The 26,868-nt window shown below is 42.0% G+C and overlaps 1 protein-coding gene across 6 annotated transcripts in view; it reads right to left on the bottom strand.

Moving 5' to 3' along the window:
* gria3a (glutamate receptor, ionotropic, AMPA 3a) overlaps positions 1-26,868 on the bottom strand; it is a 233,870-nt gene that overhangs the window by 93,946 nt on the left and 113,056 nt on the right. For all 6 annotated transcript variants that reach the window (XR_009806454.1, XM_061897722.1, XM_061897724.1 and 3 more), the window contains exon 4: positions 11,534-11,721. Coding sequence is in view for 5 of the 6 variants with exons in the window: in XM_061897722.1 (XP_061753706.1) it covers positions 11,534-11,721 (188 nt within the window). In the remaining variant the exon portion in view is untranslated. The remainder of the gene's footprint in view (positions 1-11,533; positions 11,722-26,868) is intronic.

Here is a 26,868-nt window from a genome sequence, read left to right as displayed (position 1 = left end):
GGTATGTGATGGGAGGAGGGATACTTTGAAATGGTGGTCAGAAAAATGTTTGTCTCATTAAAGTTACTGTTTTTAATTGGGCAAAAAAAAATTACAAAAACAATGTGGCACCTTTATTCTAAAGAGGATATTGAATGCAGTGGTTAGTCATGTATTACTATCCCGGTAAATGGTAAATGGGTTGTACTTGTATAGCGCTTTTCTACCCCTTTTAAAGGAGCCCAAAGCGCTTTGACAGTATTTCCACATTCACTCATTCACACCCACATTCACACACTGATAGCGGTAGCTATATCTGAAACCTGCTGTCATACAAAAAGACCAACAAAGTTTGTTACCACAGCTACTTGGAAAATGTAGTAAGGTTAGCTATAAGTTACTCTCGAAAACATGTAGCTAAGTTACAGGCAAAGCTATTCCCAGAGAATTGTAGCAAACTACACTTGATAAATTACGTAGTGTAAATGGTAAATAAAAATATATGAATTGCAAATCCTTTTCAACCTATATTCAACTGAATATACTACAAAGACAAGATACTTAACGTTAGAACTGGAAAACTTTGTTATGTTTTGCAAATATTAGGTCATTTGGAATTTGATGCATGCAACATGTTTCAAAAAAGCTTGCACAAGTGGCAGCAAAGAATGAAAAAAGTTGAGAAATGCTCATCAAACACTTATTTGGAACATCCTACAGGTGTGCAGGCTAATTGGGAAACGGTGGGTGCCTTGATTGGGTATAAATCAGCTTCCATGAAATGCTCAGTCTTTCACAAACAAGGATGGGGCGAGGGTCACCACTTTGTGAACACATGCGTGAGCAAATTATCAAACAATTTAAGAACAACATTTCTCAATGAGCTTTTGCAACAAATTTAGGGATTTCATCATCTACGGTCCGTAATATCATCAAAATGTTCAGGGAATCTGGAGAAATCACTGCACATAAGCAATGATATCACAGACCTTCAATCCCTAAGGCGGTACTGCATCAAAAAGTGACATCAGCGTGTAAAGGATATCACCTCATGGGCTCAGGAACACTTCCGAAAACCACCGTCAGTAACCACAGTTTGTCGCTACATCTGTAAGTGCAAGTTATAACTCTACTATGCAAAGCCAAAGCCATTTATCAACAACACTTAGAAACGCTGCCGGCTTCGCTGGGCCCGAGCGCATCTAAAATGGACTGATGCAAAGTGGAAATGACGAGTCCACATTTCAAATTGTTTTTGAAAACTGTGGACGTCGTATCCTCCGGAACAAAGAGGAAAAAAAACATCCGGATTGTTATAGACGCAAAGTTCAATAGCCAGCATTTGTGATGGTATGGGGGTGTATTAGTGCCCAAAGCATGAGTAATGCTGAAAAGTACATACAGGTTTTTGAGCAACATATGTTGCCATCCCAAAAAACGTTATCACGGACGCCCCTGCTTATTTCAACAAGACAATGCCAAGCCACGTGTTACAACAGCGTGGCTTCGTAGTAAAAGAGTGCGGGTACTTTCCTGGCCCGCTGGCAATCCAGACCTGTCTCCCATCGAAAATGTGTGGCTTATTATGAAGCGTAAAATACGACAGCGAAGACCCCGGACCGTTGAACGACTGAAGCTCTATATAAAACAAGAATGGGAAAGAATTCCACTTTCAAAGCTTCAAAAATTAGTTTCCTCAGTTCCCAAACATTTATTGTTTGTTGTTAAAAGAAAAGGTGATGTAACACAGTGGTGAACATGCCCTTCCCCAACTACTTTGGCACGGGTTGCAGCCGTGAAATTTTAAGTTATTTATTATTTGCAAAAAAAAAAAAAAGTCTATGAGTTTGAACATCAAATATGTTGTCTTTGTAGTGCATTCAATTGAATATGGGTTGAAGAGGGTTTGCAAATCGTTGTATTCCGTTTATATTTAAATCTAACACAATTTCCAAACTCATATGGAAACGGGGTTTGTACTAGACTGGCCTGTCTGTAGTCCAGACTTGTCTCCCAATAAAATGTTTGGCGCAATATGAAGCTTAAAATATCACAATGGAAACCTACGCAGGACTGTTGAACAACTTAAGCTGTACATCAAGCAAGAATGGAAAATAATTCTACTTGAAAAGCTTCAAAAATTGGTCTATTGGTTTATTGTGTGGTTAAAAGGAAAGGCCATGTAACACAGTGGTAAAAATGCCCCTTTGCCAACTTTTTTGCAATGCGTACCTGCCATTAAATTCTAAGTTAATGATTTGAAACAAAAAAAAAAAAAAAGTTTCTCAGTTCAAACATTAAATATCTTGTCTTTGCAGTCTATTCAATTGAATATAAGTTCAAAAGGATTTGCAAATCATTGTATTCTGTTTTTATTTACGAATTACACAACAGCCAACTTCACTGGTTTTAGGTTTCGTAATAACAGAAGAAATGAACAAATTAAAAGATGGCTTGACAAAAACAGACAACCGTTGAATCTCATTTAAACTAAAATAATGCTCTTTGGTAACAGTAGAAGGGAATGTCAGATACAAATAGACAGAGTATATATCGAAAGCGTAAACAAATAGACAGAGTATATATTGAAAGCGTAAAAGAAAACATGTCTGGGTGTAAGAATAGATAATAAAATGAGTTGGAAACCTCATGTCAAAAAATATACAACATAAAGCAGCAAGAAACACGTCAATAATGAATACAGCAAAATATGTTCTGGACCAAAAAATACTTCATATTCTCTACTACTCGCTAGTGTTACCATATCTTAGTTATTGTGTAGAAATATGGGTAAACAACTAAAAATACAATAACTGTGTTACAAAAAAATGTAAATGAAAATTTGAATAATGCATACTGTTGGATATAGAGGACATACAAACCCTTTTTTTTATTGAATCACAAATATTGAAATTCATTGATTTGGTGCATTTGCAAAACAGCTAAAATAATGTACAAAGCAAACTATAACCTGCCACCCAAGAATTATTCTCAACAAAAGAGGAGAAATATAACCTTGGAGGAAAATCTAATTTAAAATATGTGTATTATTGTACAACACTTAAAACCTTCAGCATATCAGTATGTGGAAATAAATTATGGAATGGATTAAGCAAAGAAATCAAACAAAGCACCAATGTGATCCAGTTTAAGCGATTGTTCAAACAACAAGTGTTCACATTGTACAAAAAACAATAATTATGATGAACATGTTGAACTTTTTCTTTTGTTTTGAGATAAAGGTTATTTATGTATTTAATATTTGTTTACTTACTATGGTATATTATTTATGTATTCACTGTTCTGTTACAGAGAACAAGGAAATGGGATAAAATTGCTATGGTATGAAAAGGGGCAGGATTAAATAAACTCAGCTTTTTCCTACTCCTTTTCAGGAGTGCTGTACTAAAGCAACTGGAAATGTGTGATGCATTTGATTGGAACGTATGCATGTTCGAAATAAACTGAAACTGAACTGAACTGTAGTATGTTTTAAAAAAAATATATAATATGTAGAAAAAATGCAATAGAGTGAAGTATCAAAATTCGAAGAGCACAATGGCAATGAATGACTTGACCTAAAATGCTTTATTATTTAATATTTAGTTTTACTGTCTCCTCTCTGAGCTGCAACCTTATCGTGGTAGAGGAGTTTGCTTGTCCCAATGATCCTAGGAGCTATGTTGTCCGGGGACTTTATGCCCCCAGGTAGGGTCTCCCAAGACAAACAGGTCCTAGGTGAGTGATCAGACAAAGAGCAGCTCGAAGACTTCTATGAAGAAAACCAATCAAGGACCCAGATTTCCCTCGCCCCCTCCATGGGGCCCGGCCGGGCACAGCCCGAAGAGGCAATGTGGGTCACGCTTCCAATGGGCTCACCACCCATAGCAGGGGCCGTAGAGGTCGGGTGCGATGTGAGCTGGGCGGAAGCCGAAGGCAGGGCACTTGGCGGTCGGATCCTCGGCTACAGAAGCTAGCTCTTGGGATGTGTAACGTCATCTCACTCGGGGGAAGGAGCCTGATCTAGTGCGCAAAGTGGAGAAGTTCCGGCTGGATATAGTCGAACTCACTTCAACGCACAGCAAGGGCTCTGGAACCAGATCTCTCGAGAGGGGCTGGACTCTCTTCCACTCTGGCGTTGCCGGCAGTGAGAGGCGACGGGCTGGGATGGCAATTCTTGTTGCCCCCCGGCTCAAAGCCTGCACCTTTGAGTTCAATCCAGTGGACGAGAGGGTAAGCTCCCTCCGCCTTCGTGTTGGGGGACGGGTCCTGACTGTTGTTTGTGCTTACGCACCAAACAGCAGTTCAGAGTAGCCACCCTTTTTGGGTACATTCAAGGGAGTACTGGAAAGTGCTTCCTTGGGTGATTCCCTTGTCCTACTGGGGGAAATCAACGCTCATAGTGGCAACGACAGTGAAACCTGGAGAGGTGTGATCGGGAAGAATGGCCGCCCGGATCTGAACCCGAGTGGTGTTTTGTTATTGGACTTTTGTGCTCGTCACAGATTGTTCATAACAAACACCATGTTCAAACATAAGGGTGTCCATATGTGCACCTGGCACCAGGACACCCTAGGCTGCAGTTCCATGATCGACTTTGTAGTTGTGTCATCAGATTTGCGGCCTCATGTTTTGGACACTCGGGTGAAGAGAGAGGCAGAGCTTTCTACCGATCACCACCTAGCGGTGAGTTGGCTGCGATGGTGCGGAAAGGTGCCGGACAGACCTGGCAGACCCAAACGAATTGTGAGGGTCTGCTGGGAACGTCTGGCAGAGTCTCCTGTCAGAGAGAGTTTCAATTCCCACCTCCGGAAGAACTTTGAACATGTCACGAGGGAAGTGAGTCCGAGTGGACCATGTTCCGCACCTCTATTGTCAAGGCGGCTGATTGGAGCTGTGGCCGCAAGGTAATTGGTGCCTGTCGTGGCGGTAATCCCAGAACCCGTTGGTGGACACCTGCGGTGAAGGATGCCGTCAACCTGAAGAAAGAGTCCTATCGGGTTATTTTGGCTCCTAGGACTCCGGAGGCAGCGGACAGGTACCGACAGGCCAAACGGTGTGCGGCTTCAGCGATCGCGGAGGCAAAAACTCAGACATAGGAGGAGTTCGGGGAAGCCATGAAAAACAATTTCCGGACGTCTTCGAAGCCATTCTGGACCACCATCCGCCGCCTCAGGAAGGGGAAGCAGTGCACTGTCAACACCGTGTATGGTGAGGATGGGGTTCTGCTGACTTCGACTGCGGACGTTGTGGATCGGTAGAAGGAATACTTCGAAGACCTCCTCAACACGTCTTCCTATGAGGAAGCGGTGCCTGGGGAATTTGTGGTGCGCTCTCCTATTTCTGAGGTTGCTGAGGTAGTTAAAAACTCCTCTACGGCAAGGCCCCGGGGGTAGATGAGATCCGCCCAGAGTTCCTTAAGGCTCTGGATGCTGTGGGGCTGTGTTGGTTGACAAAACTCTGCAGCATCACGTGGACATCGGGGACGTGCCTCTGGATTGGCAGACCGTGGTGGTGGTCCCTCTCTGTAAGAAGGGGACCCGGAGGGTGTGTTCCAACTATCGTGGGATCACACTCTTCAGCCTTCCCGGTAAGGTCTATTCAGGTGTACTGGAGAGGAGGCTACGCCGGGTAGTCGAACCTCGGATTCAGGAGGAACAGTGTGGTTTTCGTCCTGGTCGTGGAACTGTGGACCAGCTCTATACTCTCGGCAGGGTCCTTGAGGGTGCATGGGAGTTTTCCCAACCAGTCTACATGTACTTTGTGGACTTGGAGAAGGCATTCAACCTCGTCCCTCGGGAAGTCCTGTGGGGAGTGCTCAGAGAGTATGGGTATCGGACTGTCTGATTGTGGCAGTCCGCTCCCTGTACGATCAGTGTCAGAGCTTGGTCCGGATTGCCGGCAGTAAGTGAGGGTTGGACTCCGCCACGGCTGCCCTTTTTCACCGATTCTGTTCATAACTTTTATGGACAGATTTTGTAGGCGCAGTAAAGGCGTTGAGGGAATCCGGTTTGGTGGCTGCAGAATTGGGTCTCTGCTTTTTGCAGACGATTTGGTTCTGATTGCTTCAACTGGCCAGCTCTCACTGGATCGGTTCACAGCTGAGTGTGAAGCGACTGGGATGAAAATCAGCACCTCCAAATCCGAGTCCATGGTTCTCGCCCGGAAAAGGGTGGAGTGCCATCTCCGGGTTGGGGAGGAGACCCTGCCCCAAGTGGAGGAGTTCAAGTACCTTGGAGTCTTGTTCACGAGTGAGGGAAGAGCTGATCGCGAGATCGACAGGCGGATCGGTGCAGCGTCTTCAGTAATGCGGACGCTGTATCGATCCATTGTGGTGAAGAAGGAGCTGAGCCGGAAGGCAAAGCTCTCAATTTACCGGTCGATCTACGTTCACATCCTCACCTATGGTCATGAGCTTGGGGTCATGACCGAAAGGACAAGATCACGGGTACAAGTGGCCGAAATGAGTTTCCTCCGCCGAGTGGCGGGGCTCTCCCTTAGAGATAGGGTAAGAAGCTCTGCCATCCGGGAGGAGGTCAAAGTAAAGCCGCTGCTCCTCCACATCGAGAGGAGCCAGATGAGGTGGTTCGGGCATCTGGTCAGGATATCACCTGAACGCCTCCCTAGGGAGGTGTTTCGGGCACGTCTGACCGGTAGGAGGCCACGGGGAAGACCCAGGAGACATTGGGAAGACTATGTCCCCCGGCTGGCCTGGGAACGCCTCGGGATTCCCCGGGAAGAGCTGGACGAAGTGGCTGGGGAGAGGAGCTTCTGGACTTCACTGCTTAGGCTGCTGCCCCCGCGACCAGACCTCGGATAAGCGGAAGAAGATGGATGAATGGATGGATTGTTTTACTGTAACTTTATTGAGAAACGGTTATCCGTCTGGGATTTAAGCAGAATATAAAAAATAGAGACACTTATTATTTATATATTAGTAACTTTTGGTGGATAAACACATATTGTTCCTGTATTGTTTATTAAATTTGTTTTGTACTACTTCAAATTAAAACTTTTTTTTCCACAAATATACAATAATTGAGAAATTGGAGTTGGGAAATGTGGGTGGACGCTTGTCATCAAGGGGTGATGGTGTTGAAAATCACAGAGTTAGCTGCAACTGCATCAATGAATGCAGGTGTAAATGCCGATCTAATGAGCACTAGAGCGCGTTTAAAAATAAACAAATTACGTGCACAATGGTAGCCTTTTGTTGCCTGCGTGATCTCAGTTGTGTTTGCTCACTCCAGCCCTTGCGAGAGATCTTCCCACTGGCTAGGAGGCTAGGCTATTTATAGTAGGCTCATTGTTGTTGCTGTTATGGGACAGTGTGTCCTACTTACATTTGGAGCTGATATTACATTAAAGCAAGTGTTGATGTCACAGCTCACATAAGGATTTGTTCTCCAGAGTTGAAGGCATGTTGAGCCTTTCTACACTTGGCTGTCATATAATACCCATTAGGCCCTCTGTTCAATTGTTATTGTCAGCAGGACCTATCACCAGTTCTAATATATGTGCGTGTTTGTGTGAAACTTTTGGGAAAATCAACCACACTTTTTTTTTTAATGATGAATTGCCAATATGGTTCAGACGCCTTAAATTAATAAAGTAGTACTGGTTAATCGATGGTAATGGTTGTATTTGAATTAAAAACGTACATTAACTGTAAAGGCCTTAGTGGCCATATGCGTGGACACCACCTTTTAGCTCTTATTTCCAAAATTGTGTACACTACAGAATTGGGGTCTTATGGCCGCTTATGTGCACACTTGTACTACTATCATGGACTAAGTACATCATATCAAAAGATGATTCATAGTTTTTATTCTAATTAGGGTCCAATAAGCCCAAGTAGCAAAGAGAAATAAAAACAGCATGTAAAAAAACAGCTTGGGCCTTAAGAGTTATGGAAGTACACATGTTTATGCTCCTTCTTTTTCCCTATCCTGTTGTTGTGGGGCAGACCGCCTTGTATGTGCATGTGCATGGTAAAGTCATCCACTGTTGCCATTTGTAATATTAAGTAGTTCTAACTTATATCTGTCACTACACTCAATATGGAAGCACCAAAAACTAAAACATGGCTGACAGGGTGGAGACACGGTCAAAGAGGGCTCGGCCTGGAGGAGGACTTTGGCACGTAAATAAGACCACCCACAAAACGGCGCATTCTCAAGAGACAGTCATGGTTTGAAGACGGTCCGTAAAATAAAATCTATAACAAATTCATGCTATGACCCCTTTAAATACACAAATAGTTTATACCCATTTCTGTGTGCTACGATTTGCTATTGCTAAACCTATTTAAATGCTGATACTGTCGGCTCTCAAACAAGGTTTGTGATCTTGGTGTTCAAATTGTTACTAACTCAAAGCATAGACTCGCTTATTCAACCAAACAGCTTTCTAATCTGCACAAAACATTGTCATCTTACTATAATTAACCTGACCTTGAAGGCAGTACCTCAGTATATCAATTGTCCCGCTCAAACCATTATGCTGATTTAAAACTGTTCTCTGACCACATTATTTATTCATTTTGTTTTAAATCTGAGTCAATTTCGCCCCCCCAAAATCTGTGTACACAAAAACATGCTGTCATGTCAGCGCATTCAATCGATCGCAACTGGACTGTTTGGTTTGTCTTGGAAGACGTTTCGCCTCTCATCCGAGTCGGCTTCATCAGTTCATGCTCATAGACTTAGATTGTTTAGATCTAGTCATATGGTGTCATGGTTTCACATGTGCATGATGACAAAGACAAAAAGGGCTATGACTGAAAATCCCTTACGATTTAGATTAAAATGATGGAAAAATAAATCCTTTTCATGGCAAAATGTAGTCTTTTCATAGAGTCACGTCATTGTTTTGTAGGATTGGCCATTGTTTTGGACTGCGTCACGGCGGGGGAGGTTGCAGAGGCACAGTGATGCTTTGTTTGGACAGAACGTAACGCTTTATTTTTCATATAATCTCCTGTACGAACATCACTTTGAAACATTCTAGCGCTGAGTTAATTAAACCAGGAAGTGACCAGTGGTGTGCTGTCAGGGCAAGCAAGGCCTTCTCTGCTGGCCTAACATAACCAGAAATCATGATCATAATTAAAGATACAATTATTTGTTTCCATTTTCTTTCCCTAAATAGCTCAAATTATTCATATTCTCTTCATGTCATATTATGCTCCTTCCAGCGCTGTTGTTTTTAGGTTATATAGTTTTTATCCAATCAGAATTCTGCTAACTTATGTTGCCATGCTGTATGAAATCTGCCAGAACCCTTCAGAATCAACAATGCAGGCGTCCATGCAGTGTAAGTCAACAGGCACATGTATTTGACAGACAGTTGCGATAGCCAATCAGATCAGGAGTTGTTGTCAGTAAGGCCTTCTAGCTGGCTTAAGGCAGATATATATTGTGATGTTATGAGCTAGGTAATATAAGAACTCCATTACCCAGCATGCCACAGTAGCGAAGAGCATGCACAGTAGCCCCGTTTAGGTTTTTGAATTTAACCATGTTATTGATGAGCACGCTGTGGAGTAAACTTTACGAACTCAGCCAACACGCTGTGTCGGGATCTTTTATGATTAGACAAGACAACACATATATTTGCGAGGCAATTTTCAAGAAGGATATTTAAAGAGAAACTACATCTTGTGAGACGATGACAGCCAACCCCGGAAGCTCGAATGGGTCCAACAAATTGTAAGTTCATATATTTTTTTCTTTATTTTTTAACGTTTAATATTTTTTTGCGATTTTAATTTTGACAGTACCACATCAGATATGTTTTAATTACTGATGTGGGTTTATTGATTTTTAAATGGGCCAGAAAATAACCGTTTTGTACACTGTTGATGTGGTTCAATCCCCAGTACATGTGTTTCTGTATAGTATTTCTCCAGCAATGGTCATGTGGTGACATAAATGATGGTATTTTCAGAGGTAATCATAGAAGTCGTACATCACTGAAGGCCTAGGTGGGAAACGCACGGCCCGCCACTCGAAGTTACTATAGCTTATTTTGTATGCTCAATGTCAAAATTTGACAAATATGTATAAATGGCGACACTTTATAAAGCAAATCACAACAGTTACAAAATGTTCCAGCTGGTGCTGTCAAAGGATTATCAAAAAATTAAGAGGTTGCTGTGGATTAATTTTATCCATCCATCCATCCATCCATCCATCCATTTACTACCGCTTGTCCCTTTCAGGGTCGCGGAGGGTCTCAGCTGCATTCGGGCGGAAAGCGAGTTACACTCTGGACAAGTCGCCACCTCATCGCAGGGCCAACACAGATAGAGAGACAAAATTCACACTCACATTCACACACTATGGCCAATCACAATTATATATTATTTGTAAATCCAGATAATTATTGGGTTTTTTTGTACTCAAATTTCCCATTGATAGGTGTACGCCGCCGCCCGATTGTAGCTGAGATAGGCGCCAGCGCCCCCCGCGACCCCAAAAAGGGAATAAGCGGTAGAAAATGGATGGATGGATGGAAGGGTTAACATGTTGAGCATCTCCCATATTGACATGTTTGCTGTTTCAACCTGTCACCACCGGATCAACTGCTCATTTGTACATGCTTGACGGTCACACTACTTGCCCAGAATGCATTGCTAGAGACGTTTTTAAAGGATTTTGAGTCATTGTGCGTTGCAGATGGGTTAATTGCATTCATATTTTAATCAGATTAACAATAATAATGAATTTAATCAGCATTTAAACATTCATTTTAACAACCGTAATTGTATTCATCTCTTATGTTTTTGACCGTGATCCGTAAAAATAACAACACAATTAATGTTTGAAAATTTAATTTATTTAGGCGTGCGTTAGAGTAATAGAGTAATATTCCAATATCAGTTTTATATATTTATACTTTATTATTATCTGTATTATTTGTAATGTTAATGTTGTTGTATTATGTTATGTGCTGTTAAATGTTATGTTATATGATTGGACTGTTTATATTTTAACCACGTGAATATGAATATAAATATGGTATAGAAATGTATTCCAATGTTTAAAAAAACTAATAAATATATGAATACAGTAAATTATACTTCTTTACATAAAACCTAACATTCAAAAGCAGCCCATTTAAAAGTAGAAAATGAAAATGTTATGAAGAAATACTGATTAAGATTTTTTTACTAAAGACGAAGTGGCCACATCTGCATACGTAATCCAAAATACCACAAAATATGCACTGTTTGAAAAGTACAATTGCCAATTACAATATATTGCATAGATAATTTCCAAAGTGCACTTGCAACAAGCAAACAGTCAGTGTGACTCATGTGGGAAAACTGCAGCTAGCCAAGGAAACAAACAGGAGGAGGCTGTTTAATTCCTCCTCCTGCCTAAAGCACAGGTGACCTCTAACAAGCAGCAAGCAAACAACAAGGCTGCGTGAATGTAAAAATATATTCTTGTTTTAACACCATCTTCCAAATGACAAAAAGATGTGAAATCTGTCAATCAATCACCATGCCTTCAGAGTACAAAAACAGTTAAAAATGTCTCTACTGTACCTGCCCCAGTATGGAGTTGATCCGGTCCACCTCACAGTCGACGAGGAAGCGTTTCTCCTGCCGGCGGTCCATCTCCTCGATGATGCGTCTGTACTCTGTGGGGTCCACGATGTTCCCCACAGAGCGAGCCGTCACCTGCCAGTTGTTGGCCACTGCCGACTCCATAATGGCCTGCAGGATGGCAAAACCTGCAGGAGGAACACAGTGGCAGATTTTAGAAACCTGCTGACATGTTTAACGGCTTTTGTTGTACTCTGTCATCGTAAAGTTTGACGGACATGTATGCTACTAATCAGCCTAAAGAAAGTATTTTAATAATAATAATAAACATTACATTCTAGATGAAACATTATTGCATTCACCAAGATAATGTACACTTTTAAAAGATACAGTATTCAAGAAAAATATTATTTTATTTTATTATTTCCGGTTGTTGTTTACAGTGGTGTTGAACTGGACTGATATTTTCTTCTCCAGAAAACAAAATGTAACAATGCAGGGTAAAATCAATAGTAAAATGTTTACTAGGCAAAGTGTACTGCATATTGGTATGATTGGATATTTAAAGGGGAAATGCACTTTTATGGGAATTTTCCCTTTACTTCACAATCATTAGGAAAGACATGACGACGGATATATTAAAAAAAAAAAGTGTTCTAAGTATTAAATAAACGGAAATAAAAGTCTGCTTCAAGCAAAGCCAATGGGAGCTCCATTATTCTGCCCATAAAATCCAATAAACATTCAAAATGTAACAATACTCCATTTACATTTCAGGACTTGAATATTAACCAAGTATTAGTGATATTGTTACTATAAGCGCTAACACAGACAAACTATTTATAGCGGCGCCCTAATCCCTTTATTGTGTGCCTATGTTTACATCACCGGGTGATCTGCGGTTTCCTCGCTTCCTTGCTCCCTGTACATTTATTGTAAATCATAAATACTGTAGCTCACCTGGACAGTAGAAGCTTAAGGATATAATCCGACAAGTTGAGACACTTTGACAGCCATTTAGGACCCGAAAGCGGCCAGAACGATACGAACAGACGCTTGGTCACACCACCGTTTCCTTGTGAGGATTATGAGTCATTCTTTATCTAAATGGGAATATATGAACATCGAAGCTGTCTGCATCCTAATGACAGTAGACCTTGCACAGTAAATGATGTTGTCTTATGTTTGTTGGCTCTCACAAAGGCTGCAGTAAGCAGAAATCATTGATGTAGTTAAAAAAAATTATAAAACGTGAAATTAAGCGTATGCTTGAAATGATTAAACTACGTAAATATTAAATGTTATTATAAATGTGCCTGTTACTACATTACATATTTACGTACATCATATATATGAAGCCTTAATCTAAACAGTTTCTGAAGCTTCATCAATGTTGGGATGGATACAAACGATCCTGGATGGATACCTATCTTCAGTTATTTGAATTATCTTCTGTGTGTTCTCTCCTGAACAAAATGCAGTTGAATCATCTGCAAAAAATACTAACTTTAAGTCCTTTGTAACTTTACAAATGTCACTTGTATAGAGATTGAACAATTTTGGTCCGAGTATTGATCCCTGATGTTCGCCACAAGATATTTTTAGCTCTGCTGAGATAGGCTCCAGCGACCCCCCGCGGCCCCGAACGGGACAAGCGGTAGAAATGGATGGATGGATAGATGTAAGTCAGTTCATCTATCTTCACGTATTGCTTCCTGTTGGTTAAGTAGCTTCTCATCCAGTTCAAGACCAACCCTCTGATGCCATACCATTCTAATTTGTTTATTAAGATGTTATGATTAATTGTGTCAAATGCTTTTGTTAAATCCATAAAAAATGCAGCAGCACATTTTTTCAATCTATTGCATTTGTGATCTCTTTTAGGAATATAAATCAATCTATGGATACGTATACATCGAAATATAACAATATTATCGAGCAACGTTACACCCCTAATTGGCACCCAACATTATGAGACCACACTATGAAAACTCCCCCCTGTTGGGAAGCGGCTCTGCTTTATGACAAAGTCGACAATACAAAGTGCCATAAAGTGCAATGATCTAAGAAAAGTAACGGCACCCTCCAACAGAGAACAAAGGCGGGGATGGTGGATATTTAACATTTGTTGTTGGTCTTTTCAAGGAAACGTCTGATTAATTGCAGACTGCTAAAGAGCTACACTCAGCAGTCAGGCTCATTAAGAGAGTAGTACAAAATGTGGAAATGGCTCAAAGCGGCTGTTCTGCTCCATAAGCACTCTACTGCATCTTCGCTTGAAGATGGACATATTATTATATATTACACACATATAGATATTATTCTGACCTTTACCCCTAGCTTGTTTGCACAGCTTTTTCATCCCAGCGTCTAATAACGGATACTGACGCAGAGATTCATCAGTAGTGCCCTTCTGTTTCAAGTGTGGCTTTCTTCCCTCCTCAAGGACTGTTTTGTAGCACAAAGACATGGCAGAAGAAAACAAGGAAAACAAAAGTGTCACAGCGCTGCCAGGTAGAGACTGGATGGTACTTTTCAAGGTTTTTTAATGGTCCCAAAAACAAAGAGATGCAGATGTGAAAGCTACTTTCACATACAAATCTGCAAGGTTATACACTGGATTTCTATTTAATTCAACCACTCTCATTATACAACCGGGCTTTTTTTTACTGCACACGATACATGATGCTCCTTTGTGCTTCTTTTGAGAGTCTTTTCAATTAGAATTTGAATGATCATGTGCATGCATAAACAAAATTTGACCTTTGGTTTTCATCAATTATAACCATCCATTGTTGGCGATACACTACATGATACACGATGGCCGCTTTTTACCATCCATTTACATTGGAAGGTTTTGATTGATTGATTGAAACTTATATTAGTAGATTGCACAGTTCAGTACATATTCCGTACAATTGACCACTAAATGGTAACACCCGAATAAGGTTTTCAACAAGGTTTACTCAATATCCATACAATTGACTAATCAATTGTTGTTTAAATCATCTAAATGAGATTGGAGAATGTCTGTGATTGTCCAGTCTTATGTTGGCACTATCGGCAAAAAGATGTTGCCTTTAGTGCAGGTCTGTGTGGTTGTAGCTCAACCTTCCGATACAGTAAGGAGATGGTCATGTTGTTCTTTAGACAGCAAACCTTAGTTCCTTCAAGACTTATTGATGACATTCAAATTGTAAACTTAGAACCTGATTTACTAAAGGTTTGCATGTACTAAAACACGTGCAAACTTGATAGCACACTGACACCAAAATAGCAAACTTCACACCACTTTGCACACTAAACGCTTCCAAAGTAGATTGCGTCTGTTAAGTGGGCAGAATAAGGCATGTAATCCATTTTCTCCTTTTTTCTCTCCTTTTTAATGATTGTCACACACACATTTTGCGTCTTCGTCGATATGCTGATCATCAAAAAACCCACAATACTGGGAGGAGAAAATGCAAATATATTATACAGCACGTCATGCCTGTAATTCAGTTTTAAGTTTAATCATGTTTGTTTTGTTTTTGGACTCTTGTTTCCCGTTTTACACTTCCTGGTTTGGTTTGTTTCCATAGTAACCCATTAGTTTCCACTTGGTCTCCAAGTCTCGCCCAGCCCTCAGTCCCACACCTCTTTGTAATCATCATAGCTGCTATTTATGCCATTTTTGTTTCTGTCCTCGTCCTGGGAACTTTGCTATTTGCTTTCTGCCTTCATGCCTGCAATTGCCTTGCCTACATATGCTACTCATTCTCCATGCCCACCATCACCTGCCACGCACCTTGCTATTCTTGCCTTCTGTTTTTTTGTCACAGTAAGTGTTTTGTTTTAGTTGTTTATAGTCATGCCATCTTGCTGTTTATGTTCATAGTTCATTCATGCCATCGTGCAAGTGTTTTTGTTTCCTGTTTGTATTTTGTAGTCTAGTAAATACCTCCTTGTGAGCGCCCTTTGTTTTGATTATTTTTGTATTTTGTGTATTAATAAATTATCATCATGTACCTGAATTCACGCCTGGCTCGTCCTGTAATCCCTCTGCGTCGAAGGAGCAAAACCAATTCATGTCATAGTCCTGACATCCTCAACGTTTTGGGAGCACTATTTTGCGTTTTGTTCAGTACGTTTGGATAGGACGCAAAGAGAGAGGGGTTCTTGCGCAGCAAAGACACACAATAGAAAGAGAATCCTTCGTCCTATGTATACGTTTCAACATTTTTGGACGGTCAGAAATATAAAAAATATTAGACACATTGTCTATTCAGCAACATGCTTTAATAATTTCATAGCTACTAGATGACTTAAGGCAGTGGGTCTCAAACAATTTTCACCAAGTACCACCTCAGAAAACCCTTGGCTCTCTAAGTGACCAAAATTTAAATACAGCAGCGTAGTAGGCTAAATTATTCATTAATAACAAGTAATAGGTTTTATTATATATTATATAAGTATATTTAATATTTTTGGCCACTGTAACAATACAAACGGTTTGAACAGCAACATTGTGTTTGAATACAGAAAAACAACAACACTAATCACTTAATAATTGGCGTACCATAAGTTGGAAATTGCCTACCACTAGTGGTTTGAAAACAGAGCAAAGGTAGAAGCATGAAAACATTAGTGTGCAGTAAATGAGAGTGTGTCTATGGTGATGCCCCATATAATACACGCTAAAACCTTATTTAAATAAGACGGCCTGCACCACATTTCAAGTCCACATGCAGTCTAAGTAGAGCGTTTGCAACACGCCCACTAATAGTAAACACTATTATATGGATTGCATGCGCTGTTTAGCACGGGGTATTTGGATCTTGGTAAATCAGGCCTTTCGGGCCTGATCTACCTAAGGTTTGCGTGTATTAAAACACGTGCAAACTTGATAGCACACACATAGCTGATCTACTAGGTTTGTGGACTGCCTGCGACCGCAGTTTTTGTGTCTATATTTAGCACATTTGTAAAATATGTGCAATCTGGCACAGTTAAGCATCAATGACTGTGCAAAGAACGCAATCTCTGGAATAACAGACGACCAAGAGAAAATCCCCAATTCATATTTTCAATGTCAGAAGTAAGAATATTTTCCGTTTATCCAGTAATTGTCATGACATGGACTTTGGTGTGGATGGTTTTCCCGTGGTGCAAAGCGATTGGACCGGACACGACGTGAAGGTAATGACATATTTAATTTTACAAACGAAAAGCGCTCGCAGGGGAGGTACAAAAACTTGACTCTAAAAACAATAACTTGCACTAAGGCAAAACAATGAACATAAAACAAAAACTTGCACAATGGCATGACTATCGAAAACACTTACTGTGACCGAGACAAGGAGCATGGATCATTGGCATGGGTAGCATGGGTTTGATGTCGCCTGGCTAGCTACCTGACAACTGTGGCTTAGATACAGAGGAGGGTAGAGTAGCCAGAAATTGTACTCAAGTAAGAGTACTGTTACTTTCGAGATTTATTACTCAAGTAAAAGTAAGGAGTAGTCACCCAAATATTTACTTGAGTAAAAGTAAAAAGTATGTTGTGAAAAAACTACTCAAGTACTGAGTAACTGATGAGTAACCTGATTACGGCAACAAATATTGCACAAAAACATAAAAATAGCAATGAGCAAATTCAGAGCCAGGAATATCTCTTAAGCAACTAAAACAATAATATATATTAAATAATAGTACATTAAAATAAAATAAAAAAATGGCACATTGAGCCACAATAACTTAACAGCACCATAGGCTCAGTAGGCATTCATTGATTTGATTGATCGATTAAAACTTGTATTAGTAAATTGCACAGTACAGTACATATTCCGTACAATTGACTACTAAATGGTAACACCCAAATAAGTTTTTCAACGTTTATCAATTACTTAGTAAATGACCAAGTCGAGGTGATCTACCTCATATACATACACACACATATCATTTATACACACACATATCATACATACACACACAAATCATATATATATATACATATATATATATATATACATACATTTATATTTATTTATTTTGCCGTTTTTGTTCACATGTTGAAGGTGTTTTAATGAATATACAAGCATGTTTAACTTATAGATTCCCATCTTTCATGAAGACAAGAATATAAGTTGGTGTATTACCTGATTCTGACGACTTGCAATGATTGGACTCAGACGTCCACGTTTTCAAATGGAGGAGAAAAAAGTTCCTCTTTTCTGTCTAATACCACATGAAAGTAGTTGGTTTTGGGCATCTTATCTGCCCAGCTTCCATATTCGTTTTTAAACACTTTACATGAAATACATTGGCGGCAAACTCCGTAGTCTGCTAGCTTGTTTGCGGTGGCTTTCGGAGACTCTTATTTTGTTAGCGCAGGCGCAGGCGCGATGGAGCGGCACTTTTATTGTGAAGACAGGAACTGTGCGATCAGTCTTTAGGCTTTTGACGGGAAGTACGGTTGAAATAAAAAGTGCCTTTTTTCCTTTACACTTTTTATTGATTGATTGAAACTTTTATTATTAGATTGCACAGTACAGTACATATTCCGTACAATTGACCACTAAATGGTAACACCCCAATACGTTTTTCAACTTGTATAAATCGGGTCATGTGACCGCCTGGCTCTGTTTGATTGGTCCAATGTCACCAGTGACTGCATGTGATTGGTGAAACGCAGGCATGCGTGGATTCTACTTTGAAGCTCTGTCATTAACCAAAACAAACATTAATAGATCGATAAAAAAAAGTAGCGAGTAGCGAGCTGAATGTAGATAAATGGAACGGAGTAAAAGTAGCGTTTCTTCTCTATAAATATACTCAAGTAAAAGTATATAGTGACTTTTTTTTCCATGCCTAGGAGCACTTTTTCCTTCACTTGCTTTTGATTAACTTAAATGGCCCTGCTAAGTCAAAAGGCATTAATACATATTTTTCTTTTCAAATACCTTTATAGCTGATAACGGTGGTTCAGCTGGGACATGCTTGTCACGCCTGTAAATCTGGTTCTCTGTTTGATCATGTTTTGTTTTGTTTTGTTTTCTGGACTCTTGTTCCGTTTTTTCACTTCCTGGTTTGTTTTTGTTACCATAGCTACTCATTAGTTTCCCCTAGTCATGCCCCGATCATCAGCCTCTCACACTTTTTTCTAGTTAACACGGCCACTATTTATGTCACTTGCTTTCTGTTTATCGTTCTGGGATTTTTGCATTCTGCCTCATGCCTGCATTTCTCGTACCAACCTTCACGCCTTGCCACGCTGCTAAACCTTTGGACCACGCCACAAGTGCAAGTTTTGGTTTATTGAGTATCTTTGTTAGCATCTTTTGTTTATTTGCAGATAGTCCTGCCTTTGTTCTGTTTTTGTTAACGTTTTAGCATAGATTATTATCCGCCATCGAGCGTGCTTTTTATTTTGCCTTTTGTATTTTAGTAACAAATAAAAATGTACTTACATTCATGCCTGACTCGTCCCACATCATCCTTGCATCGAGGAAGCACAAACACCCACAGTTCCGGCATGACAGCGCTCATTTCAGAATTAGATTTACAGCCTCCCAATTTTTCTTTTTTTTCATAACGATGTCCCCTCCCTTTCCACTGTTTGACCAGTTAGAAAGTCTGTGAGTGTGTCACATCCAGGTTGCTAGTTACGCACCGCCACATTTGTCGGTAAAGTTACTAAACATGTCAGACCTTAGTAAATCTAAAAGGCGTCGTTACGATTCTCAACTTACTTATGACAAAGCCAGGAACAAAACAAACATTTGTATCGGGGATGGCTTTGAAAGATGGAGACGATTGAAGGCGGAAATGGACATTTCGTATGTAAACTATATTGTCTAATAGTCTATGTTCTTGTCTAACAAGGCTGTTCGTGTGATGCTCAGCTCCTGATGTAATGCTTAGTAAGCACACATCAACTTACAGGCTAACGGGGGAAATATATGCCTGTTAGCCTGTATGTCGATGTGTCATCTAAATGACAGGGCAACATATATTTTCGACAAACAAAAACTATGTGGACATGGGTAGTGTCAGTGCCTATTTCGTTGTCATTATGCAGATATGCTGAGGAGATGTGTTCCAACATTATCAGGGCTAATTGCGGTGTCCAGTACTGTATGTGCATCAGGCACATATGGGGTGGTATTTGCTTGGCACAATATAATGTTTTACATGTAATTATTTTCTTCTGCGTGTATTGACATGGTAGTAGACTATATTATTTTAAGCGTAATGTAATTTATGCGTAACGTAGGTTGGCTCATAGAATTGCACTCTGCACTGAAAGATGGTGATGTGCGTACATGGAAGAGAATGCTGTGGTCAGGTTGGATGCAACATGGAGATATGCTCAACAAAATGTGGCGGTAATTTCAGTGTTGGCCTTGGCTTGCCATCAAAGTAGGCCTATGGGATGTATAATATATTATATATTATTATACATAATTATTTTGATGGTGGTCCATGCGGTCAAACTCTACATTTTAGCAGGGTAACAATTTGTTCCGACTCCCGACGTAAATATTGTTGCGTAACTTTACAAATACATTTGGCTAATCGACATTAGTAAAATGTGGCATAATTACTTAGTAAACCATCTTGCAAGAAGCATAAACAAGAGAAACCTACAGCGTAGGACTCGTCCATTGCCATTTCAAGTTCCTTGGAGTAGGATTCACTTTCTGCTGTGTATCTGGCAACCTCAGTCACGGAGAATGGGTGGAGACTACCGAATTTTGACCGTGATTACACTACCATTTCTGGCCTCATTCTTTCATCTGGCACCTTTAATATTTTTGTTGTTGTTGGCATGCTTTTATTTCGTCATATTTTGTAATCGCTCACTTGGCTTTACGTGCACAGCGTCCCTGTGCTCTGTTTGGACAACCCTAAAACACTCTATTTTTGTACTTTAAATACTTCTGTTACCCGCATGGTGCCTCCTGCCTTCGCATTTTGGGGTCACAACTTACACAACAATGCGAGAATCAAAATGCTGAATGTAAATCAAGCAAGATCCAATTACTCATGATCGACACATATTTGTGATCAATTCACAATACGAAGGTCCTGCAGTCCTGGGTTCAATCCCAGGCTCGGGATCTTTCTGTGCGGAGTTTGCATGTCCTCCCCGTGAATGCATGGGTTCCCTCCGGGTACTCCGGCTTCCTCCCACTTCCAAAGACATGCACCTGGGGATAGGTTGATTGGAAACACTAAATAGTCCCTAGTATGTGAATGTGAGTGTGAATGTTGTCTGTCTATCTGTGTTGGCCCTGCGATGAGTTGGCGACTTGTCCAGGGTGTACCCCGCCTTCCGCCCGATTGTAGCTGAGATAGGCGCCAGCAACCCCCGCGACCCCAAAAGGGAAAAAAGCGGTAGAAAATGGATGGATGGATATTATGTCTATGCATACTCCACAGCCCAGTGATAATGTCACAACTATTGTTTGGCAAGCCGCATATTTCACTACAGAACAAGTGTTTCTTATTCACTACAGAAAAAGTGTTTCTTACCTAATTTCTTATTAGGTGAGACTATGCTTAATTTAGAATTTTTAAATAGGCAACACTATATGTTTGTAAAGTCTGTGTTTGTGTGTGTGTGTGTGTGTATATGCGTGTGTGTGTGCGTGTGTGCGTGTGTATCTCCATGGACTGCCCCCTTGCCGTGGTGGAGAGCCTTGCGTGTTCCAATGAACCTAAGAGCGATGCCGTCGGGAGCTTCTGCTCCTGGTAGGTTTAACCATGGCGGTAAGGTCAAGGGGGAGGTTCCAGACAAAGTGTGGTCCAAAGACCTCAACGGTGGAAGTGGCGGAGGATGACACTGCATGTCACAACGGCACTGAAGGCGGATGAAGGCTGCAACAGAGGGTGGTCTCCAGTCGTCATGGATCCATGCCACTGGATCAAGACCCCTCTCTGCCAAGGACCGTGTGGTGGCTGCAGGCGCATCAGTCTCCCCACACTAAAAGACGTCACGCGCAGGCGTCCTCCCGAATGGGAACCCATCCATTTTACATCCCGGATACTTCAAAGTCCTTTGGCGACCGGGAAGTGGTAACGGGGGCAGGACAGTGAAGTCTGGTAGTCCCTAGCCACAACCTGGCACACAGGCGGTGGGTGTTAGATTCAGCCGTTAAGCTCATGGACTGAGGCAAAAGAGCTTCTCGGCAGCTGCACCCATGACTGTGCAGCCCTATTCAGGATCCACTCTGCTCACCCCAGTAGGGGAGGGGGTTAGAAAAGGTACCCTAAAAATAGCCTGCCTCGCAACATCCTGTCTGGAATACCGCATCCAGAGGGATCACCACCACGCGGTCAGAAACTAAGAAAACATAAATTACACATTGGAGCCTGGAACGTGCGAACCCTCACGGACAACCAAGCCAGCGATCGACCTGAAAGGCGAACTGCCATCATCTCCAGAGAGCTAAGGAAGTTCCAGATCGACATCGCAGCACTCTCCGAGACCCGACTGGCCGACGAAGGGCAGCTGAAGGAAGGAAAAGGCGGATGTACTTTCTTTTGGAAAGGAAAGCCTGCAAATGAGCCACGAATCCACGGTGTGGGTTTTGCTATTAAGAACTGCCTCATCAACCACCTCCATGAACTCCCTGTGGGCATCAGCGAGCGCCTACTGACCTTACGCCTTACGCTTGCTAGCAGTCATATGGCCACGGTAGTTAGTGCCTATGCACCAACCCTTGATGCACAGGTTGAAGTTAAGGAGGCCTTTTATGCTGACCTGGACAAAGTTCTACCTGAAGTCCCCAAGGAGGACAAGTTAATCCTGCTCGGAGACTTCAACGCCAGAGTGGGACGAAACCACTACCTATGGAGGGGTACGCTGGGGAGAGAAGGGGTCGGAAATACAAACTCTAATGGCACACTACTGCTAACTAAGTGCTCGGAGCACAACCTGGTCATCACCAACACACTTTTCCGTCAGAAAACCAAGTTCAAAACATCATGGATGCACCCTCGCTCCAAACTGTGGCATCTCATTGACTACGTTATTGTCCGCTCTAAAGACCGTCGCGACGTCCTAAACACCAGAGCAATGACCAGTGCAGACGACTGCTGGACCGACCACCGCCTCATTCGCTCCATCATGTCCATCCGCTTAATGCGGAAAAGACGGATGCAGAAAAGACAGTGCCGGCCAAGAATTAACATCGACCTGTTGAGTGACACCACCTACCAACAACAGCTGCAGGAGGCCTTCAGCGCAGCATTGCCCAAACAGTACCCAGAGGATACGGAAACACACTGGAGCACACTTTCGACTGCCATAATGAAATCCTGCAAAAATATCCTTGGTCTAAAAAAGCGGAGACATCAAGACTGGTTTGATGAGAACGACACTGAGATCCAGCAACTAATTGATAACAAGCGGCAAGCTTTCATCACTTGGCAAAACGACATCCACTGCAAAGTGAAAAGAGTAGCTCACGCCAAAGCGAAGGCAGCTGTCCAAACACAGGTTAGGAAACTGAAGAACCAGTGGCGGACAAAGAAGGCTCTGGAGATCGAGCAGTTTGCTGACTCTGGAGACACGAGAGGCTTCTTCAATGCCACAAGAGCGGTGTATGGTCCCAGCCACTGCTGCCTAACCCCCCTTCGCTCAAAGGATGGTCTGCTGCTGCTGAAGGACAAAGACGCAATTTCAAACAGGTGGAAAGAACACTATAAGGACCTCTTAAACAGGGACACTATACCTGAGATGGAGGCTCTAGACCAACTCCCACAACAACCCACAGATGAAAGCATGGGAGAACCACCTACCTTGGATGAGCTGCAGGATGCCATTGGGATGATGAGGAACAACAAGGCTGCTGGGCCTGATGGCATTCCAGCAGAGGTCCTGAAGAAAGGCGGACCCGATCTTACCAAGCACATCCATGCCCTGCTTCTCAAAATATGGGAAAAAGAGGAAATCCCAATCCCAGCACAGCTCAGAGATACCCTAATTGTCTACATATTTAAGAAAGGAGACAAGGCAGACTGTGGGAATTACCGTGGCATCTCTCTCTTGTCCACTATAGGGAAAGCCCTCGCTCGGGTTTTGGCCAACAGACTCACCCCCCTGTCAGAAAGCGTGCTTCCTGAGTCTCAGAGTGGATTTCGCCCAAGCAGAGGCACCACAGACATGATTTTCATCGCACGACAACTGCAAGAAAAATGCCGGGAACAAAACCAATCACTATACATGGCCTTCATAGACCTCACCAAAGCCTTCGACTCGGTTAACCGTCAGGCCCTTTGGCTGGTTCTGTCCAAGATTGGCTGCCCAGACAAATACATCCGGGTACTGAGACTACTGCATGATAACATGTCAGCCACAGTGCTCAGTGGCAGTGGAGATGAAACAGAACCCTTTAGGGTAGACACAGGTGTAAAACAGGGATGTGTCATTGCTCCAACACTATTCTCCATTTTTGTTGCTGCTATCCTCCATCTCACAAACAAACATCTTCCCCAGGGAGTCGAAATAATGTACCGAACCGACGGTCAACTCCTCAACATCAACCGTTTCAAGGCTAAAGGTCAAACCACCACCATATCCATCATGGAGCTGCAGTATGCAGACGATAATGCCCTCGTAGCCCTCTCAGAAGAGGACCTACATTGCACTCTGTCTGCTTTTGCGAAGGCATACAAACAGCTTGGTCTTGCCATCAATATAAAGAAAACCCAAATCCTCCACCAACCACCACCAAACAGTAGTGCGCCTGTCCTGCCCCCAAACCTCTCAATTGACAAAATCCGACTGGAAAATGTGGACCACTTCTCATATCTCGGGAGCGTCCTGTCATCTAAAGCTGTCATTGACGATGAAATTCACCACGGCCTCAGCTGTGCCAGCGGGGCCTTCTCGAGGCTGAGGAAGCGAGTCTTCGAGAACCGTGACCTCCAAGCAAAGACCAAAATCCTGGTCTACAAAGCAGTCGTGCTCCCGACCCTTATGTATGGGTCAGAAACCTGGACCACCTACAGCAGGCACTTAAAGGCACTCGAGACCTACCATCTTAGATGTCTCAGAAATATCCTCAGGATCAGCTGGGAGGACCGACGCACCAACACCAGCGTCCTGGAGGAGGCTGGCTTGCCCACCATCACTGCCACGATTGCCCGAAACCAACTCAGGTGGACTGGCCATGTAGCCCGCATGCCTGACTATCGCCTCCCAAAACAAGTCCTTTATTCCCAGCTTGTTGAAGGGAAACGGGCCCCGGGAGGTCAAAAGAAGAGATTTAAGGATAACATCAAGGCAAACCTGACAAAGTGTCGCATAGACCTTAAGTCTTGGGAAGTCAAGGCAACAGACAGGACGATGTGGAGAAACCTTGTCCGTGAGGGTGCCGCGCAATATAATGACGACCTCCGCCATGCTGCACAAGACAAGCGCAGACTAAGAAAGGAGAGAGCATCCATCAAACAGGCCCAACCCAAACCCACCACCACTACATTCCCTTGTCCACATTGCCCCAGAATAATCGGGTCCAGAATCGGCCTCCACGCCCACCTGAAGATCCACAAGGACCAGGAAGGAGGACAGTCATACTCGACCACGAGTGACCGCCGATGATGATGGTGTGTGTATATGCGTGTTATAAGTGAAGTGAATCATATTTATATAGCGCTTTTTCTCTAGCGACTCAAAGCGCTATACATAGTGTCACTCGATATCTAAGGTACATTTAAACCAGTGTGGGTGGAACTGGGAGCAGGTGGGTAAAGTGTCTTGCCCAAGGACACAACGGCAGTGACTAGGATGGTGTAAGCGGGGATCGAACCTGCAACCCTCAAGTTGCTGGCACGGCCGCTCTACCAACCGAACTCTACCGCCCAACTCATATAAAGCACTCACTCTCCACTACTGCCCAAAATGGCACCAATTAATCCATGCATGCAGAGGCAGTGCAGCTTAAAAAAACATCCAACAAAAAAGCTACAAACTCTCCGCCTCGCTACTAAATCATGTGTGCTGTCACACTCATGCACCGTGAGACAAACAGAAATACTTTTTAGATATTTGCTGGGGAGTTTCTTTAAAACCAATGTTTTTATTTCTCAGTTAATTATTTGCAGATTCAACGTTGAAATAATAAGCACAGCCCCTGAAGTGTAGCTGCAGTAAGACCTACTTAACTTTGAACTTGGTCTTTGAAGCTTGCTCTCATTGCATATATCGTGTAACAGGCTCAGCTCTCAAACCTACATGAAGTAAAGTGTGTGTAGTGGATATGAAATGTATATTAGGGGGAAAAAACTTGAACACATTTTTCCCCCATGGTTTGCTTTCAGAAAATGAGTCTTGACTTGTTAGGATAAGCGATACTTGATTCAGGACCTTGGAGAGTTCTTATTGGTATGTCTTCCATACTGCCTGCATGTAGTCTTTCAGAAACGGCCTATAGTTAAACTGAAGGCTAAATGTTAACATAAGGAAATAATAAACACCGCCATCTAAGGACTTGGATCTGCTTGCCTGCCTATATGTCTGATTTGGTTCTTTGTGTGTGGCGCACAGCAAAAACGCATATCAAGTCAATTGCATTCCCTACAGGTATATACATTAATATAATAAAGACATCAATTGATATAGAAAATGTTTATAACCTTACAAATTAGTTGCTTTTGTGCCAGTTTGGTGCTAAAGGAAGCACACTATGTGACTTTGATCAAAATACCCCAAGAATTAAGAATTAGAGCAGACTTCCACTCGTTCAGCACAGCTAGTTTAGGGGAGTTGGACTTGCTGACAAGTGTAAATAAAATCATCGACTTCCATGGAAACTGTACTTTTGTTTTGGAATTTGTCTTATCCACGATCCTTATGTGAGACAATAACACATATTTCCCTTTTCTGTGTATTCCAAATCAGGAACAACTGCTTGTAAGAGGCAAGAATAATGCAGGTAATGGGGATACAATCTGTTCCACCAATAAAGTCCTCAAAAACCATCCAAAATCCTCCAACACCATTTTATGTATGTGCTGTCAATATGTGTGTAATGAACTAAAAAGCACATTCATGATAGCATGTAATATTTACAGTATTTTGGTCATTTTAGGCATTACTAGAACTTATTTCCCTTGGTACATTGATTACATAGAGCCCATAGCAATTGTAGCGTTTGTTGCTAAATGCTTGTCCGCTCTCACTGTAATACGTACTGATGATATGTTGTATCTTTCAGCTATGGACATCTTCACTCCCTGAGCTGCTAAATTCAGAATAATCTTAAAATGCTTCCTAGCAATGTTGCAATGTTTTTTTTTTTTGCTGTTGAGAGAGTATCAAGTTGCTATCGTGTGTATGGATTTTC

The sequence above is a fragment of the Nerophis ophidion genome, linkage group LG04 (genome assembly GCF_033978795.1).
Source record: "Nerophis ophidion isolate RoL-2023_Sa linkage group LG04, RoL_Noph_v1.0, whole genome shotgun sequence".
Lineage (NCBI taxonomy): Eukaryota > Metazoa > Chordata > Actinopteri > Syngnathiformes > Syngnathidae > Nerophis > Nerophis ophidion.
This window is presented reverse-complemented; position numbering and strand designations above follow the sequence as displayed.